The sequence below is a fragment of the Solanum lycopersicum genome, chromosome 4, assembly GCF_036512215.1.
Source record: "Solanum lycopersicum chromosome 4, SLM_r2.1".
Lineage (NCBI taxonomy): Eukaryota > Viridiplantae > Streptophyta > Magnoliopsida > Solanales > Solanaceae > Solanum > Solanum lycopersicum.
The window spans coordinates 61,490,585-61,509,042 of NC_090803.1; the positions used below are offsets into that span (position 1 = coordinate 61,490,585).

General features: G+C 32.8%; 2 protein-coding genes and 1 long non-coding RNA gene across 6 annotated transcripts; 2 read left to right on the plus strand and 1 right to left on the minus strand.

Moving 5' to 3' along the window:
- Window positions 1-1,918: 1,918 nt before the first annotated feature.
- On the minus strand, window positions 1,919-2,710 carry LOC109120114 (uncharacterized). The gene is made up of 2 exons (XR_002027567.1): window positions 2,415-2,710; window positions 1,919-2,240 (listed from the first exon to the last, which is right to left on the minus strand). It is a non-coding gene; the product is annotated as an uncharacterized lncRNA (long non-coding RNA).
- A 2,223-nt stretch (window positions 2,711-4,933) lies between these two features.
- LOC101246241 (sulfate transporter 1.3) lies at window positions 4,934-10,332 on the plus strand. Of its 2 annotated transcripts, none has more exons than XM_004237834.5 (14): window positions 4,934-5,390; window positions 6,797-7,142; window positions 7,238-7,286; window positions 7,366-7,573; window positions 7,695-7,869; window positions 7,967-8,032; window positions 8,117-8,230; window positions 8,337-8,453; window positions 8,543-8,669; window positions 8,807-9,093; window positions 9,186-9,376; window positions 9,509-9,594; window positions 9,694-9,770; window positions 9,844-10,332. In XM_004237834.5, the coding sequence occupies exons 2-14, from the start codon at window positions 6,822-6,824 to the stop codon at window positions 9,988-9,990; spliced, it is 1,965 nt and encodes a 654-aa protein (XP_004237882.1). In that variant the 5' UTR covers window positions 4,934-5,390; window positions 6,797-6,821; the 3' UTR covers window positions 9,991-10,332. The 2 variants fall into 2 exon arrangements, with proteins under 2 accessions (XP_004237882.1, XP_069153425.1); XM_069297324.1 differs by lacking the exon at window positions 4,934-5,390 and adding an exon at window positions 5,849-6,335 and having other exon boundaries at window positions 9,844-10,238.
- An 82-nt stretch (window positions 10,333-10,414) lies between these two features.
- LOC101246529 (uncharacterized) lies at window positions 10,415-18,180 on the plus strand. Of its 3 annotated transcripts, none has more exons than XM_004237835.5 (10): window positions 10,415-11,214; window positions 11,844-12,136; window positions 12,576-12,714; window positions 12,995-13,116; window positions 13,295-13,498; window positions 13,747-13,806; window positions 14,658-14,796; window positions 15,397-15,515; window positions 16,689-16,919; window positions 17,862-18,180. In XM_004237835.5, exons 1-10 carry the CDS (start codon window positions 11,034-11,036, stop codon window positions 18,054-18,056), a joined length of 1,683 nt encoding a protein of 560 aa, XP_004237883.1. In that variant the 5' UTR covers window positions 10,415-11,033; the 3' UTR covers window positions 18,057-18,180. The 3 variants fall into 3 exon arrangements, with proteins under 3 accessions (XP_004237883.1, XP_010320153.1, XP_069153426.1); XM_010321851.4 differs by having other exon boundaries at window positions 16,695-16,919; XM_069297325.1 differs by lacking the exon at window positions 17,862-18,180 and having other exon boundaries at window positions 15,397-15,564; window positions 16,689-16,826.
- The last annotated feature ends 278 nt before the right edge of the window (window positions 18,181-18,458 follow it).

The following is an 18,458-nucleotide window of genomic DNA, read 5'->3' on the forward strand; positions in this document are numbered from 1 at the left end:
ATTTATCTTATATAATCTGATACAAAAATGTCATAAAATTAAGTACCAGATTTATTCATGAATACACATACAAAATTTCGTTTTCTTAGTAATTATAGTTAGTTGCTGATAATATTTGACACCTAACAATGTAATGTAGTTGATAACTTGATTTTGATTCATTCATGTACTTTATAACTTAGTTGTAGTTAGTTGTTTATTCATTCATGTGCTTTATAACTTAGTTGTAGTTAGTTGTTTATTCATTCATGTGCTTTATAACTTAGTTGTAGTTAGTTGTTGATTTATTCATGCTAATATATTGGACACTATTAGTTGTAATTAGTTATTGATTCATTCATGTATTCAATTGATAACTTAATTTTTATTTATTGTGATACATTTATAGATACACTTTATTTAAGCTTAGGGTGTGTTTGGCATGAAGGAAACTGTTTTCTATGGAAAATGTTTTCCTAGAAAATGTTTTCCTGGAAAACAAGTATATTTTAGACTTATTTTCTCATGTTTGGTTGGTAAGTAAAATATTTTTCGAAAATGATTTTTAGTGTTTGATTTATGAATGAAAAATATTTTTGAGGAACATTTTTTATTTTTACTAGAATACAAAATAAATTATGAAATTGAAAATATTTTTTAAAAATAATTTTTTTGGGTGGTGGTGATAGGGGGTGGGTGGGGGGGGGGGGCAGAGGGAGGGGTCAGGAGTGAAAAAATAAAAAATTGAAGTTGATAATATTTCTAAAAAACAAAATTAATTTTTGGGGAGTTGGGATTGGGGGTGAGGGGGCTGGTAGGGGTGGGTAGGGGGACTGGCCGGGGGGGAGGTAGGAGTTTAAAAATAAAAATTTGGAGTTGAAAATACTTTTAAAAAGCAAAATCAATTTTTTGGGGAGGGGGGAGGGGGGGTGTGAAAAAATAAAATTTTGAAATTGAAAATATTTTTTAAAAAATTGATGTTTTTCCCAAAAAAAAATGTAATTTGAAATTGGATGAGTGCTTTGGAAAATGTTTTCCTTAATTTTTGAAGGGAAGTCATTTTCCTTAATTTTGAGGAAAATGAGTTGATTTGGATAACATTTTCCAAAAATTTTACCCCAACCAAACATGAGAAAATTGAAAAACATTTTCCGGAAAATGTTTTCCTTCATACCAAACACACTCTTATTTACACCCTTTTTCACAACCTTATTATGTCAGATGCGTTATTATCAACTACAAAATGATACATTATATTAAAAAATGTATCTGAAACATAGTAAATGGTACCATATTCACAAACACAATGGTGTATCATATTCTAAAATAATTAATATTGCATATAAGGTCTAAATTATATGTCGAAATGTAATCAATAAAACATTGTGTCATATTTTAAAATAGTTAAACATGATATTTAACTTATATACCTTAAATGGATATCAAATACATTTTTTTTTATAACTATGTATCAAACAAATAGTGAAGATACTTTGTAGTCTAAATTATGTGTCATCAACGTAAATTTGATGGTTACAACTCGATTCTAATTTTGTTTTTTAATTTTTTTGAATAATTCTTATGAATGTATCAAGTAAAAAGTTCATATTGCTGAATGAATTGTTATATTATTGTAGTTTGATCATATACAATCTTTTAAGATGATAAATTTTTATAAAATTCACGTTCAAATAAATAATAATGACCACATCATAATTCATACATACAAAATTACAGTACACGTCCGTTGTTTACTACTAATGTATCATTATTTACATAAGTAGTAACTACTGAATAAACAATCTTAGGATTTTATGTATCAAAAAAATAAATTGAATGATGATACACCAATATGATAACACTAATTTTTCGTAATGTATCATACAATTGAATCAACAACAAATTAATGGAAGCTTGATCAATCGAAAGATCACAGAAATAGATGAAAACTCATTTACCTTGGGTAGATTAGGCCGAAAGATTAGGAGATGATACATTGCATAAAACGAAGTGTTATAGTAGTGATTCATCGAATCATTAATAACACTAACAAAGACCTAATTTAAGAATCAAAATAAACGAGATACATTGTAGATCTGCATTTTTTGATAGTGAAGATTGTTTTAGGACGGATCAAATTTTTCCTTCTTTTTTGAGCAATATTTCTCAATAGTATATTTCAAGCTCGAGTATGCATCCTCTTTTTTGACTTCTTCGATCTCAAATTTTTCATGATTAACATATCATTTCATTGATTAGATCTATTTCCATGAAACTTTTCGTCATCAGAATCAAATATACAAGGTACCATACTAAAAAAAAAAAGGAGCATAATTCATATGTATAAAAAAAATTAGATGAAAAAGCTATTTTTTAAAAAAGAAAAAAGACAACCTAACAACTGGGAAGAAAAAATTGATGGAGAAATATTTTACCTCATCCGCAATGGCAATTTTGAGATTCACAAAAAAAATTATTTGTCCAATCAGTTTTGTCTGCTATATTGATTTTCATATTTCTTGACGATTTCTTATACTTTACGATCTCGGATTGACGATTCGAAATTGTGAATCATTTTGTCCAATAATCTACAATGGTGAATTTGTTCATATTCAAGATTTTCAATTCATGGAGAAGATAAAATTTGATTTTTGAATTTTGTGAAGTTGTTCTAGATTTGGAATGGATTGATATCAATCAATTTTGCTGATTTGTGGGAAAAGAAAATCAGTTATGCGTGATTTATGAGGAAAAAAATCAGTTTTACATTAATATGCTTTATTAAGTGCAACAGACAAATTTATAATGTATCATATATAATGTATCAAGATGAAATTTATGCATTCAAATAATTGAAATTTTAAGAAATTTTTGTAAAATAGAAAAGAATAAGAATGAAATATAATTTAAAGTTTTATACTATGAAATTTAGATAAATTATACTTTGATTTATGGCTCTACTTATTACAAGTGTTCTTTCCGATCAATACTATGTGCATTTAGCACTTTAATGGGCCAAATTTTAGCCCATTCTGAAATTACACTTTGTCCATAACTCATGATTTGTGGACAAATTAAACTTAAAGTTCTTATTTTTTTTAAAAAATAAAATAAAATAAAAAATATTTAAAACAATATTTTCTAACAAAAATGAAGAAATTCCACGTTGTCACACACCTTTTTGAATCCAAAATTTTATGGGGGAAAAACTACGAGGTAATCAGTTTTTTATCCTGCCATTTAAGTTATATCATTTTTAAAAATAATTATTTAATATAACATTATTCTGCTACTATAATGTTACTTTTTGATGTTCAATTATATTTTTAGGACATATTGCCATATCAAATCAAATTAGACATGCCCCACATACTAATAAAGAAAGAAAAAAAAACATGAGAGGATGGAACAAATTAGAATATAGTTCAATCCCCAAAATATAAATCTTATTGTCCGTTAATCAAAGTTGGAAAATTGTTGTTTCTAGGAGTATCAAATGGGTATGTTAGACTGAAATTGAGAGAGTTAAAATAGATTAAAGTTAAAATAGAATAAATACATAAATAACTTGTATAGATTTATTTGGATTAAATTAAAATAAACTAAAAATTTAGGTAGATCATAATGCGCATAATCTTATATTTCCATAAATTAGATAAGCAACATATATGAAAGTTAAAAAACAAAAGAATGACAATGAGCCTTACCTGTAATTGTATGTTTAATTGTTATTATAATTTTTTTTTATCAAGATATGTATTAATGTGTATCATACAAAAAAAAAATGATGGTGGAGGACGTGGCATAGGAGGTTGATATTAAAGCGTGAATTTTGGATGGTTTAACTAATTTAGGCTATTATTTAGAGATACGTGTATCTAAATATATTTTTTTAATATATGGTATAAATTATTAAATAGTAGTAATATATGTAATTATTAGAAAGTATAGATATAATTACTACTCATAGTATTGGTAGTGGTGTATATCTAAATATTTTTTTCAATCCCATTTTATGTTGCATCTTTTTATTTAGTCCATTTTAAAAAGAGTGTCGACTAACTATAATTAGAAATAGTTTAACTTAAAATTCCATTTTTATTCCTAACGAAATGATTTTCAACCACACAGATTTCTAAGAATTGTTTAGGCCACAATTTTTTTTAAAAAAAAAATCATAAATATCATGTCAAGTCAAAATGTGTCGCATAAAATTGGATAGAATAAGCAATATATTCCGAAAAAACTACATAATTAGGCATATTTCACTACTATATATATATTATTATTACTTGTACTTTTAAAATATGACGTATCTTACCACTAATTAAGAGTTTTCTGCGTATGTTACCTCTAATTAAGAGTTTCCTACGTATCTTACAGATAGATACATTTATTTTTGCTACCATTACACAAAAATAAAGAGAGAGTTGAACGAGATTAGGGAGGGAGGCCTAGTGAGATTCATATGTATCCCATATACATGGGAGAGTGGTGAACAAGGATAATAAAATTTGCATGTATCTCAATGTATATGCGATTTCACTTGAATATAATGTATCTTGCACAAAGTACCCCTAAATTTAACTCTATGTATTCACGATACATGTATCTAGACAGATCAGGATGCATCAAAATTTAATAAGATATTCAATGTTCATGCAAATTAGAGTATATCTAATATTACAATAATTAGAAATAGTTTTAACTTTAAAATTTCTCTTTTTTACTTAAAGAAATCATTTTCAACCACATAAATGTCTAATCATTGTTTTAGACCACAAGTTTTTTTTAAGTACCGTGTCAAGTCAAAATATGTCACATAAAAATGGAACGGAGAGAATAATAGTTTTTTGTCTCCATTGTTTTGGGCCTTGGAAGTTAGTGTGCTCAAAGGTCAAAATCCAATAAACTTGTGATTAAAATATGGGAATTTGGTCAATTTTGTGAAGTTAATGAATATGGACAGTAAAAGTGTAAAGATTCAGGACCTACACTTTAGGAAAATTAATACCACTAACCTCCAACAAATATAGTTGTTACAACATACTCTTTATTACTACTTCCTCCTTATATTTGTCATCAAACAACAAATTCATTTTCTCATTTCATTACCCTAAAAAAGAAAAAAAATTCTTGTTTACAACACTCAAAAGCCCTTTTCCCCCTACACATGCATTCATCTTCTTCTTGTTAATCAACCAAACAAAAGATTGAATATTTTCATACATTGAACCTAGACATGATTTGAGATTGTTACTTTATTAGGATTCTTGATCTCAAAGGTCAATTTCATTTTTATTTTATTTTTTTTCAAAAGTGTACTTTTTTTTTTTCTGTTTTCTTGGAATTATTATTTGATGCCCAGAAGAAGTACCAGGACCATCAAAAGTGTGAATAAAATGGCTAAGGTAGTTACTTACTTATCTTTAGTGTTCCTCTCTTTATATATCTGTCCTTTTCTTCATATCTTTTGCCATTTGGTGGGGTCTAGGGATCTGGAGGGGTTCGTTCGAATTTTAAAACTATACTGTTTATATTTAATTAAAATTATTTATATATATATTATATGTTAAATCGTTTTAATTTCTTGTGTATTTTACTTTTTAACTACGATTAAATTGTAGGCATATATCTTACCCCTACCTCGTCGGTAGAGTAGAGAGGTTGTGCACATTTTATTGTTTTAATAATGTTATTAATTTAATTAGAACCTTAATTTTACACTTTCTTTATTTTCTTGTTTGTTTAATTAGTTTAGTAGTAGGTATATTTGGTTGTACATGGAGTGTGACCAAAAAAAAAAGTGGGGGACCTTATCTTATTTCACTATTAATGGTATAAAAGAAATGGAGTATTGAATTGAAAAGAACTTGAGTTTTATTAATTTAATTGCACTAAATTGGGTTTTAGGATTATATTTTTATTCACAATCCTATTCTTGTTAAGAGTGAACTTTAGTGATTTTATTTTATTGTATCCTTGTTTTGGAGTTGAACATTTTTTCCCCTTCATTAAGCAAAGGAGAAAGGTGGTTGAATGGGGTGTAGAGATGAAAAAAAGGAGTAATTTAAGCTAAGAAATTCATCATGTTATTAATAACTTGCAATGTAATTGTAGAAAATAGTTGTGTGACTAACAAAATTGTTCAGGGCTAATAGGATCCTCGTAAAGTTTAAGGGTGTTAAAGTTCAGGGGTAATATAGGACCTTGACATAGTTTAGATGTGTACTGATCTCGAAGTGATAAGGAATTGTGCTTGATTGCATATGCATGTAGTTTGGAACAGAGAAAACATGAGAAGAACTGAAGAATGAGTCATCCAAATACACAAGAGAAATAAGAGATGAAAGGAAGTAAAATATTCTACACTTAATGTAAATCCTAAAAAATATTCTACACTAAAGTGTAGTATCTAGAATATCTCTCACATATTTACCATATCGAGAATATCTTAATATAGATGATATGGCCATCATGCTAACAGTGTATAGTCAGTGATCCTTCTTAAGGGCCTTGATTTTTTCCCCCCCTGTCATGCATGTTTCTCTTATTAGTTGCTCTCAAGTTTTAGAGAGTGTACATCTGAGTAATGCTCAGATTGGAGTATTTGTTTAGTAGTTGAGTAGAAGCCAATTAATTTGATCATCCAGACTTTATGTGGCGTCAAATGCATTTGTTGATTTGTCTCAATAATAAGCTTGTAGTGAACTTATGAATGTATTTTGTTGATTTGGCTCAATGATAAGCTTGTGTTGGGACTTAGTAGTTCTCCTAATACTGATGTATTAGAAATTATATTACTGCTTTCTTACAGGTGAATAAGTCCTTTCTAATCTAAGATGGGCCTATCTTCAATAGACGCAAAAGAAATGGACTACCGAAGTTTATCATCCTCGGAGCACCAACAACCACCATATATGCACAAGGTTGGACTCCCACCGAAACAGAACTTATTTGATGAGTTTAAGACTACTGTAAAGGAAACATTGTTTTCAGATGATCCTCTACGTCCCTTTAAGGATCAGCCAAGGTCTCGGAAGTTTATCCTTGGTTTGCAGGCTGTATTTCCCATACTAGAATGGGGTAAAAGCTATAACGTTTCCAAATTCAGAGGTGATGTTATTGCTGGTCTGACTATTGCAAGTCTCTGCATTCCTCAGGTATAGAACATGCGCATATGACTTGTGTAAATCAATTGAAGAAGTTTGGATTTTTATTTTTGATGAGTTTGACCATATTGTAACTGGTTTAATAGGACATTGGATATGCAAAACTCGCAAACTTAGCTCCTCAGTATGGGTTATGTAAGTGTCCTGTTTCCTAGTTAGTACATTTTAGTATAGTATTAAAGGAGCTTTTTATCATACATGTTACATTTGCCAGACTCCAGCTTTGTTCCACCTTTGGTTTATTCCTTCATGGGTAGCTCGAGAGATATAGCAATAGGACCTGTTGCTGTTGTATCGCTATTGCTAGGGTCTCTCCTCAGCAGTGAAATCGATCCAACGACAAATCCAATTGAATACCGGAGGCTTGCATTTACAGCTACCTTTTTTGCTGGCATTACCCAAGCTACTCTTGGAATCCTAAGGTATATAAGAATTTCTAAGCTTAAGAGCTTCTAGTATACACCTTATATTTCGATTTTCTTCATATCATTTGACATGCTAACGGACAGCTTGGTTTAACTATTTGCTTTGCTTCCTTTTCAGATTGGGATTTTTAATAGACTTCCTATCACATGCTGCTATTGTTGGTTTCATGGGCGGTGCAGCCATTACAATTGCCCTCCAGCAACTTAAAGGTTTTCTGGGCATCAAGAAGTTTACCAAGGAAACTGATATCATTTCGGTGATGAAATCTGTATGCCGTTCAGCCCAGCATGGAGTAAGTTATCTTGTCCTTTTAGGCCTCCTTTCTTAGAGGTTTTATCTTTCAGAAATGATAATAATAGCACCTTTTTGTATAATCAACAAACTTGCAGTGGAACTGGCCAACGATTCTCATTGGAGCAATCTTTTTAACTTTACTTTTGTTCGTGAAGTACGCTGTAAGACTTCTAACTTTTTGTCCATCACTGAACCTGAAGTACTTGGTAGCTTCTTGTTGATTCTTAAATGACTCTGAAAATCAGGGAAAGAAGCACAAAAAGCTCTTTTGGATACCTGCAATTGCTCCTCTGATCTCTGTCATTCTTTCCACCTTCTTGGTCTACATAACCCATGCTGAAAAACAAGGAGTCGAGATTGTAAGTGCTTACTTTAGTGGCTTCGTGGCATTATTTCTTTGTGTAGTCATTCAGCGTTGAGCATGATGAAATAATATTTCATGCAATTCTGTAATGACCTTACTAGGTGAGACACATTGAGAAAGGAATCAATCCTCCTTCGGTCAAGGAGATCTATTTCACCGGTGATTATCTCCTAAAAGGGCTTAGGATTGGTATTGTAGCTGGAATGATTGCATTGACGGTAAGAAAATTAGTTGATTAAATGTTGAAACAGGTAAAAAAATTTGGCTTCTTTACTCAATTGTGATACTTCTATCTTCTCGTTCATAGGAAGCTGTTGCAATTGGAAGATCATTTGCTGCAAAGAAGGACTATCAGTTGGATGGAAACAAAGAAATGGTGGCGCTTGGGACAATGAATGTCGTCGGCTCCATGACATCATGCTATGTGACAACAGGTAGAAAAAATGTTGATTCATCTGTTATTGTGTTTTCATCATTATCTCATGGTTTATAATTATTAAGGCAAACAAATACTACGAGTACTTCGTTTCTCATGGCATACTGTAACTAGTTGGTCAATTCGCTCTTGCAGGTTCCTTCTCTCGTTCAGCAGTAAATTACATGGCTGGCTGCCAAACTGCAGTTTCCAACATTGTCATGTCTATTGTTGTGGTCCTGACATTGTTGTTCATAACCCCTCTTTTTGAGTACACTCCGAATGCAATACTCTCTGCCATCATTATCTCTGCTGTCATTGGATTGGTAGACTATGAAGCAACGATTTTGATTTGGAAGATCGACAAATTTGATTTTGTTGCTTGCATGGGAGCATTTTTTGGTGTGGTTTTTGCCTCTGTTGAGATTGGTCTTATAATTGCTGTAAGTATTTCTCTCAGCAATGCTTAACAAATTCATCAGGGAAAGCCGCGACAGTTCAATGATTGTATCTCGTTGTTTTTATTATTATATAGGTCTCAATATCATTTGCTAAGATTCTCCTCCAAGTCACAAGGCCACGAACAGCTCTTCTTGGCAAGATCCCTAGGACAAATGTATATCGGAACATTCAACAATATCCCGAGGCAACACAAGTTCCCGGTGTACTAATAGTGAGAGTTGATTCTGCTATCTACTTTTCAAATTCTAACTACATGAGAGAGAGGTAAGACATTATTTCTTCTATGTCTAATCAGAATTTATATGATATTCAATTGTCAACTGAAAACATGCACTAATTCTGGCTTCATAGTGGCGAAAAGAGTGTCTGATTCATGAGAATGAACTTGTTTTCCAGGATATTGAGATGGCTAACTGACGAAGACGAGCAACTAGAATCAGTTAACCAACCTAAAATTCAGTTCTTGATAGTTGACATGTCGCGTAAGTGGAGAAAATGCTTACCTTTGTCTTTAAAAATCCCAAACCAAATATGATAACCATAGAGGCAAATGACACTCATCTCGTTTTTCTTTTTTCCAGCTGTGACTGACATTGACACTAGTGGTATCCATGCCTTTGAAGAGTTGCACAGAAGCCTACATAAGAGAGAAGTTCAGGTAATTTTTATAAACCTGATAATCTAATTAGGACCCTAACATAGTATCTGAACTAAAATTTGTGTGTGAACAGTTAGTTCTGTCGAATCCTGGAAGAGTAGTGATTGACAAGCTGCATGCATCTGATTTTGTGAATCAAATTGGCGAGGACAAGATCTTTCTCACTGTAGGAGATGCTGTCCTGACCTGTTCCGCAAAGTCCCCTGCAGAAGTAGTCTGAAGTTGTAACTTGTAAATGCAGCTATGCTTGGATGTCCGCGCAGTATATAGCCGAGGGAAGTATAAAAATCAACTTGCATGTACTTGTTAAATGTAGAGTGAATAAGCCAATTGTGGTTGTAATGCTGATGTTTGTTTGTTGGTTGAATAAACCAAAGATTTGTTAGCTATCTTTTGGATTGTATAGTTCAAAACTTTCTTCTCATTGAAGGTTTTGCTGAAATTAAGCAATGTTGAACTTTCAAGGAATTTATGTGATTCAAGTATGCCATTCACCAAAAAAAAAAAAAGTTATAAAGAGGTACATGTGTGTATCAATGAATCAATTATCTTGTATGAATCCTTTGTAAAATTGAGAGGTGCATTAGCCTATGAAAATATATTTTGTCAACTCACCCGAGTTTGGATGGGTTATTGACCTGCTCATTTATAGCTCAATCCATTTCAATTGATCAAAAATTGAACTAGGAAGTAGGAATAAATAACTTGTGTTTTATATACGTATTGACTTGTAAAGAGACATTGAGGTTTAATAAGAAAGAGTGAGTGGTTTTAAATTAAGGCATTTTAATTGATCAACAACAACATGCTCAACTTAGAAGGCATTGAGGAGTGATTAATTTGGGTCATCCGTGTGGACAAACATCCTCTAACCAACTGAGTCATCCTGAAAGACAATCAGTGATTAGTGTTGACTCTTTTATGAATGAGAATCATATTAAAGTTACACCCGATCAATAATACTATTGAACAAAACAAAATTTTGTCTACTTAAGGATTATTTGGTTTGAATACAATTTATGTTGAAATTAGTTATGCTGAATAAGTTATACTGTGATAGTTATGATAAGATTAATTATTCAAACTTATATTTATTGCATAATTTCTAAAAATAAGTTTTTTTTTCTTACGAAAATACCCTTCACCTTTATTTAGTTTTTTTTTTGTTTTTTTGCTTGGTCACGTGCCAAACATGTGACTGAAAATGAAAGGTTTATCATCAAGAAAGAAAAAGCAGAAGGGGGTTTACCAAAGCCCCCAAAAATGGCTTTGCTACCTGCACTCCGCCATCTCTTCACCCACTTGCGTTCACCAGCCACATCCATAGCCTTGTCTATCTGCCCAAGATTGTCAATCCCAATTCACACAACACTCTCTTCTCTCTTCCCTCTTTCTTCTTCTTCTTCTTCTCAACCTACTGCTAAGCATCATGCTATTTCTAAAGGTAACTCCTTTCATCTTCCTGCATACCCATTTTATAATGCTAATGTTTCAATCTATTCATTGAATATAGTTATCTAGTGTTGAAAGAATTGTTTTTTAGTGATAAAGATTCAATCTTTTTATTGCATATACTACTCCTGTGCTGAAATAATTGAATTTAATGCTAATCTTGTTATTGCAGAAAATGCTGTGGTATTGAAAAAATTGATTTTTGTTGATAAAGATTCAATCTTTTAATTGCAGAGAATTATGTGGTTCTACAAGAATTGGGTTTTAATGCTGAAGTTTCAATTTTTCTGTTGCAAAGAATACTATGGTGCTGAAAGAATTGTTTTTGACTTTTAAAGATCCAATCTTTTTATTGCAGAGAGTACTCTGGTACTGAAAAAAAATTGGATTTTGGTGCTGAAATTTCAATCTTTCTGTTGCAGAGAATACTATGGAGCTGAAAGAATTGTTTTTTACTGATAATATTTTGATCTTTTTATAGAAGAGAATAATGTGGTTGTAAAAGAATTAGGTTTAATGCTTAAGTTTCAATTTTTCTTTTATTGTATAGATTCTACTCTGGTGCTGAAAAATTGATTTGAATGCTTAAGTTTCAATGTTTTTTATTTATTTTTATTGCAGAGAGTACTCTGGTGCTGAAACAAGACGAGAGGTTATCAGTGTCTGGTACAGTGAGCGCTCTTGACCCAGCCGTTAATACTAGCACCATTGCTGCTATTGTCACTTCTTTGGGTGGTCCAGCAGCTGCAGTTGGAATTATTCGGTTATCTGGTCCTTCTGCAGTGCCTATAGTTGGTCGTGTATTTCATCCCAAGGTGAAAAAGAAGAAAAGGAGTTCTTCGGAGTGGAGACCGAGTAGTCATGTTGTAGAGTACGGTTTTGTTTCCGACTCTCATGGGAATGTGATTGATGAGGTATAATTTGAAACTCTAGATTTTTCCTTCTGGTTGGTGCATTTATTCTTTAGATTTGACATGTGAATTACACTACATTGATGATTTTAAGAGTTTGGTGCTGTTGTTGCTTCATATCTGAATTAAGCCTTTGCGACGTCTTCTTATTATATCTAGTACTTTTATCTGCTCTTATTAAGTTCATACCTGTGGGGAATTGGTTCTTCATTTAATTCTATTATAACCCCGTAGATAAGGTGAGGTAAAGGTGTCTATAGAATGGAAACGAGAGTCTGTTTCAGGACATTTCTAGTGGCTTCTGCCTTTACCTTAAAGAAATAAAGAGACGCTAAAATAATGAATATGTTGGAAGTCATTGTTAATAGTTTCAATAGTTTTATTCTTCTTCTTCTTCTTCTATCTCTCTCTCTCTAAATTCCTTTTTCTTTTTCTTGCTTAGGTTCTGGTGGTTCCTATGCTGGCTCCAAAGTCTTACACTAGAGAAGATGTGATAGAGCTTCAGTGTCATGGAAGTGAAGTGTGTCTTCAACGTGTTTTGAGGGCGTGTCTGGAGGCTGGAGCAAAGCTTGCGGAACCAGGTTAGCTTCATCCTTGTATTCTTTAATTGACTGTTTTGATGTCTATAACCTGCAGCAGTTACGGTTTTGATGAGAATTGATCTCTATAGTTCGAAAACTGTTGTGAAGATTTATTTGTCTGTACATCACTACATCATTCTATAGTCCCGTAGCATTGACTTGTCAAAGCTTTAGTTACTAGGCAAATGCACAGCAACTGTCTCCTTTTTCTGTGCAGCCATAGAATAGGTGAGAATCTTTCTTCTCCAGCTCACCTCTTTTAATGTTTCACTTTTATTAGGTGAATTCACTCTGCGCGCCTTCTTAAATGGTCGTTTGGATCTTTCTCAAGCTGAGAATGTCGAAAAGTTAATATCAGCAAAGTCAGTGGCTGCTGCAGATGCTGCATTGGCAGGAATAGAGGTGTTCAGCTGTATAAAATCACTTTTTAATTACAAGAACTGTTGACCCTTCTAAAAAGAAAAGAACTGTTGACCCTTTGATACATTAACAAGGGCACAGATTCAGCACTAAGTTTTATTTTGTTTGCCTTTTATCCTAGTGCTGGGGAATGATGCTGAATGATAGTTCCTTTTGTCAGGGTGGGTTTTCTTCTTTGGTCAAATCACTAAGAACTCAGTGTATGGAGTTGCTAACTGAAATTGAAGCTCGTCTTGACTTCGATGACGAGATGCCACCCCTTGATCTGAATCTTATTATGGACAAAATATATGGGATGCTGCATGATCTGGATAATGCGCTGGAAACTGCCAACTATGACAAGCTTCTGCAGTCAGGACTACAGGTTTATATTGCACTAAGACTGACCAAGTTCTTATAAAAGCCTAGTGGACTTTTTTCCTGAGAACTAAATAACAAAGCAAGGAGGAGAAAGGAACAAAGGACGCATGTCTTAACTTGTCATTGAATTTGAGAGTAACTTAAAGCACATCTAGCTGTTTAGCTGGCTGTCCAAAAATGGATTTTTTTTTTATGTTTCCCTGCTTTGAACTAATAATTAAGACAACATAATTTTCAATGACTATCTTGCAGATTGCAATTATTGGTCGACCTAATGTTGGGAAATCAAGCCTTCTTAATGCATGGAGCAAAGTATGTTCCACCAATATACCCATTATTTACCATCTCATCATTGATTCCTGTAATTATTGTTTTTTTAAATAGTTATCACTGCTTCTCTTGACAGTGGCATAAACTTTTAACTCAGTAACTAAATCTGAAACAAAATGTGGACCAGTAAATAGAAATCTCACCTGTAATTAGAAACATATACGAAGAAGTTCCATGCAATGCCTAGCTCCCAGTTCTTATAATTTGCATAGGATGTGACTTGCACCTTTAGCTCTAGTTGAGACATTCCAGGGATCCATTGAAGAACACTTCATCACTTTGCTTATTTCTAAAGACCAAATTGTTCCTTCTGGTATGGAAAGTATATATGGATTTGAATCGTTAGTTTCAGAATCTAAATTGTATACTAGCCAGCAATAGGTTATGCTTGACTCAAGTTATCACGATGAATTTAGCTACAAGCCACAATTTGGAACTTTTCCCAAACCAGCAACTGTAGGACAGTAAAAAAAACTAATAATGAACCATTTCAATCCTCTAATTTTTAATTGTCTACCTTAAATTGTCGCATAATATAAAATAACTTGTGTCCTTAACTGTGCGTGATATTTTCAGTATTGCAACTCTTATTGCGTTCCACTTGCTTCTATGACCATATAAACATGATTGTTAATCTTTACTCAAACCCCTACTACTACTTATAACAAGACCATAAATAGAAAGTGTTTCATGACAAATATTTTCCTCAAAATATAAAGTCATATTAAGCACACTCCCATTCTTTAGAATTTCTCTAGTCTAAAGTGTCTGCTTCCCGTGCTATTATCTTGCTGGCATTCATTTCTAATCACGTGCCTTCTATTAGCGTGCAGACTGATAGAGCAATAGTTACAAATATTGCTGGTACGACACGGGATGTTGTGGAAGCCAGTGTTTCTGTTCGTGGTGTTCCTGTTACACTTCTTGATACTGCAGGAATCAGGGAGACTGATGATATTGTGGAAAAAATTGGTAAGACCTTTTTATTTGCCAAGTTTATATCATTTCGAATATTGACTGGAGCCTGCTGCTGAAATTTTGGTCATTGAACAGATAAAATATTTAATGAACCAGATTATTACTATTATTATATAATAAATTCCTTTTTCATTGAGAAGATTTACCCTTGAAAGACAATTTATCATTTCTGATACAGAGTCTGATGGCTCAATACTTCTTATGCATTTAAGTGTATTTCTGTCATTTCTACATTTGTTTTCTCATCTAACTCGTGGCATTTAGCTTATATTTGGATCAGAAACATTACTTCATTTTTAGAGTTTGCTCATGATTGTGTCTCCAAAGAATTGCATATGTTTAATGTGTATGCACTTTCAGAGCTATCATTGATCTTGCATCAACATTTCTTTTGTTTAATCTCCGGTTGGAGTTCTTGGTGAACGTAGTCACCACCCAATGATGGTTCCTTGTTATGTTACCTCAGCATTGTATTTCTTGAACTCTAATTAATGATATTGTTTCGTAGTCTCCTTTTATTCCATCAGTGAAATTAGAGATGAACTAGCTGTTAAATTTCTATTTTATTTGATTTTCCTAGCAAATCATTCACAGGTGTGGAAAGATCTGAAGCTGTTGCCAGAAATGCTGATGTCGTAATAATGACCATAAGTGCAGCAGAGGGGTGGACTCCGGAGGATACAAAGCTCCTTGAGAGAATCCAAAGGAGTCAGGTTTATAAGCTATTCCATTCACGTTATCAGTAACTTTGAATATGAAATGGTCTGTTTCTTCCTAATCTGAACTTCTATAATCTGTTATCGTCAAGTTGAAGAAAGATATACTTGCTTTATTTTGTCTTGTTATTATTGGTTTCCATTAATTTGAGTTTGTCAAAGTAAGTCTAGTATGGATATTTGTTGCATCTGCTGGAAGTTAGTGTGCTCTATATTATGCAACCAATGAAGAGCCAAAGTTATCATCAGTAAGCTGGAGACTACTAGTGCCTTCTTAAACTTAAGAGTCACCTAAAGAGGGCCCATGGAGAATGGGAGTAGGTACAGTTAAAGATAGTTCCCCAGTTCAGTGTTTGAGTCGCTGCAAGTGGATATTGCATTTTGAAGTTTCAATCTATTATAAGAAATACTGAAACTTGATGATCTGGAGGTATTCTGTTATGTTCAAATTTAAGCAAGAAGTGTGTACTATAATGCGATGTCTTCAAGGAATAAGAAAGATGCAAGGTGTCTTATTCTGAACTTAATAAAAAAGTATCTTACATTGTTGAATAACAAATTAAAAAAGAAATGGAATTGAGAGGAGGAGACTAAGGAAGATTTCACTATCTTTTTAAATTATTAGGGAGCTTTGCCAAAGATGAAGGGAGATAGAAGAGCTGAATAAAATTAGGGTTTCTAGCTTCATCTGAAGCTGATATCTAAAGAAAAGACCGAAAGAACAGTTAAGTGCTCATATTGAATGGCCTTTGTACTTTATATGCTAGTTCTTAATAACATACAAGTTTCCGCTCTGTCCCCACACCTGAAATAAGGGCCTAGGAAAATGAGACACCTTTCCACGTATTTGTATTCAACTTGGACCCATGTATGTAAGAAAGACCAAGGCTATTGACGGAATCTATGTTGCAAAACTTGTTCTGATTGATTTAAGATTTGCTTTTTTGAAGTAAGAAGTTTGTGATTTGTGTCTAGAGAATTCCATCTTTCTTCATGAAAAAATTTATATATTCTCCTTTATCATTGAACTTGTAGAAGAAAGTCACCATAATTACTTAGCTTTTGTTTTCAATTATTGTTAGACAGCTGCAGTTGATTTTTGTTTCTGCAGCTCTGCTATTCTTTTCTGGTATTAGGAGAAAACATTTGACATTAAGTTTATTTCTGTAGTTTCAGACTGCGTCAGGATGTAGCTCTCCATTGATTCTGGTAATCAACAAAATAGACTGTGCTCCATCCGACTCTTATGAATGGGTTAATACATGTGGCTTCTCCTTCAACAAGCACATTCCAACATGTGCTGTCAACGGTCAAGGGATTCAAGATCTTGAGGCAGCAATAATAGAAATTATGGGTCTCAATAAGATCCCTGTCGGTGGTCGCAGATGGACAGTCAACCAGGTTAGCTTGCTGCCATCTTTTTCTCTCTCAGAGTCCTTAATGTAGAACCATGTTTTTACATTGTTACATAGACTTGTGCTGGTTAAAAAGTAAAAGAAAATGGCTTATTCTACGGTAAAGGAATGAGGAGAATGCTGATTTCATGCTAGATAACTCTGATGAGAATCGGCATATGATTTTTGAACCTTCTGTCAGGAGTGGAATCAGGGGAAGTAAAAGTAATCTTCAGACTTACTATGAACAAATTGTTCTCATTATCTCCTTAAGTAATACTCTAGTGTCTAGCTTTTTACCTAAAAAGGAAAAAGGTAACGAGAGGATAAATGAGTGGTAAAATGAGAGTTAGCAATTGAAAAATCTATCTGTATCTTTATTAAAAACAAGGTTACAAATATTGTCTGTTATTTCAGTTGAATCCTTGTGATGGTATCAAACTGCTTGCGACTTAATTTTCCTCAACCTTCTATCTGAATTCATCTGTCATTACAGATGATCTTTCTTATTTGCATATCTTTCTCCTCGTTTCTTTTTATGCATGAATGATGAAATCTATTCCTTGCATTAAGGATGGTAAGAACTGTTTAGACAGGAAAATCGTGTTAGTTCTAGATCTTCTCATACTGAGATCTTCAACATTAGGTGTTGGTGTGTCCTTTAGGCATAGCGGCATTTGCCATTTAACATATTGTCAAATGTCCTACCGAATTGGACTGCTAAGAAAAGCTTTGTTACTACCTCAAACTTGAATCACTCTAGACCTACACGACTACACTAATGTCTCCTACTCTTCACTAAAAGGACTGTGCTTTTTATGTTGTTCTCTATGAAGTCGACTTTTTTAAGGTATTCATTCCTTATTTATAGTCCGTCCATCTATAATTTCATGGCATTATAGTAAGAAACACAATTCTTCACTAAACGGCAGCTTTTTCTGGTTTCCAGAGACAATGTGAGCAGCTTATTCGAACAAAGGAGGCTTTCATGAGGTTGAAATCGTCAATTGAGGAAGATATGCCCTTTGATTTCTGGACAATAGACCTTAGAGAAGCTGCTTTGGCCCTTGGACAAATAAGTGGAGAAGACATCTCTGAAGAAATATTGTCCAACATCTTTGGTAAATTTTGTATTGGGAAATAATACATCTGAAATTTCACTACTACTATGTATTTGACCATGTATCAATTATCGATACATACACAATACGTTCATTCTGTATGAAAAAACTCAGAAAAATGATAGTGTGAAATTGTCTTTGAGATGACACTGAGTCTTTAACTTTATTGTTGTAACTTTCCTTTGAGGGAAAAAGGTACATCATTTGATGTTATAAGCTACAAGAGTTAGAAAACAAAATGGTAGACATTAGCCGGAATGGCCTGCAATATATGTAAAACAAAGAGGCATGTTAAGTATGTATATAAGGCCAAATTATCAAATAGAGAGTATGTCATTTATATTCTAAAAGTTTGTAAATATGTGTTTCAATGTGAAAAAAGAATTGACAAAGGAAGAATTAAAGGAGAGAAAGAAGAAAAAGAA

What these genes read in the sequence shown, in the direction of transcription:
- LOC101246241 (XM_004237834.5), top strand. Translation starts at nt 6,822, where the DNA reads ATGGGCCTATCTTCAATAGACGCAAAAGAAATGGACTACCGAAGTTTA. An exon ending in CTGGAATGATTGCATTGACG is followed by an intron (nt 8,454 to 8,542) that starts GTAAGAAAATTA and finishes TCTCGTTCATAG; the next exon opens with GAAGCTGTTGCAATTGGAAG. An exon ending in CTTGATAGTTGACATGTCGC is followed by an intron (nt 9,595 to 9,693) that starts GTAAGTGGAGAA and finishes TCTTTTTTCCAG; the next exon opens with CTGTGACTGACATTGACACT.
- LOC101246529 (XM_004237835.5), top strand. Translation starts at nt 11,034, where the DNA reads ATGGCTTTGCTACCTGCACTCCGCCATCTCTTCACCCACTTGCGTTCA. An exon ending in ATGGGAATGTGATTGATGAG is followed by an intron (nt 12,137 to 12,575) that starts GTATAATTTGAA and finishes TTTCTTGCTTAG; the next exon opens with GTTCTGGTGGTTCCTATGCT. An exon ending in TTCTTAATGCATGGAGCAAA is followed by an intron (nt 13,807 to 14,657) that starts GTATGTTCCACC and finishes ATTAGCGTGCAG; the next exon opens with ACTGATAGAGCAATAGTTAC.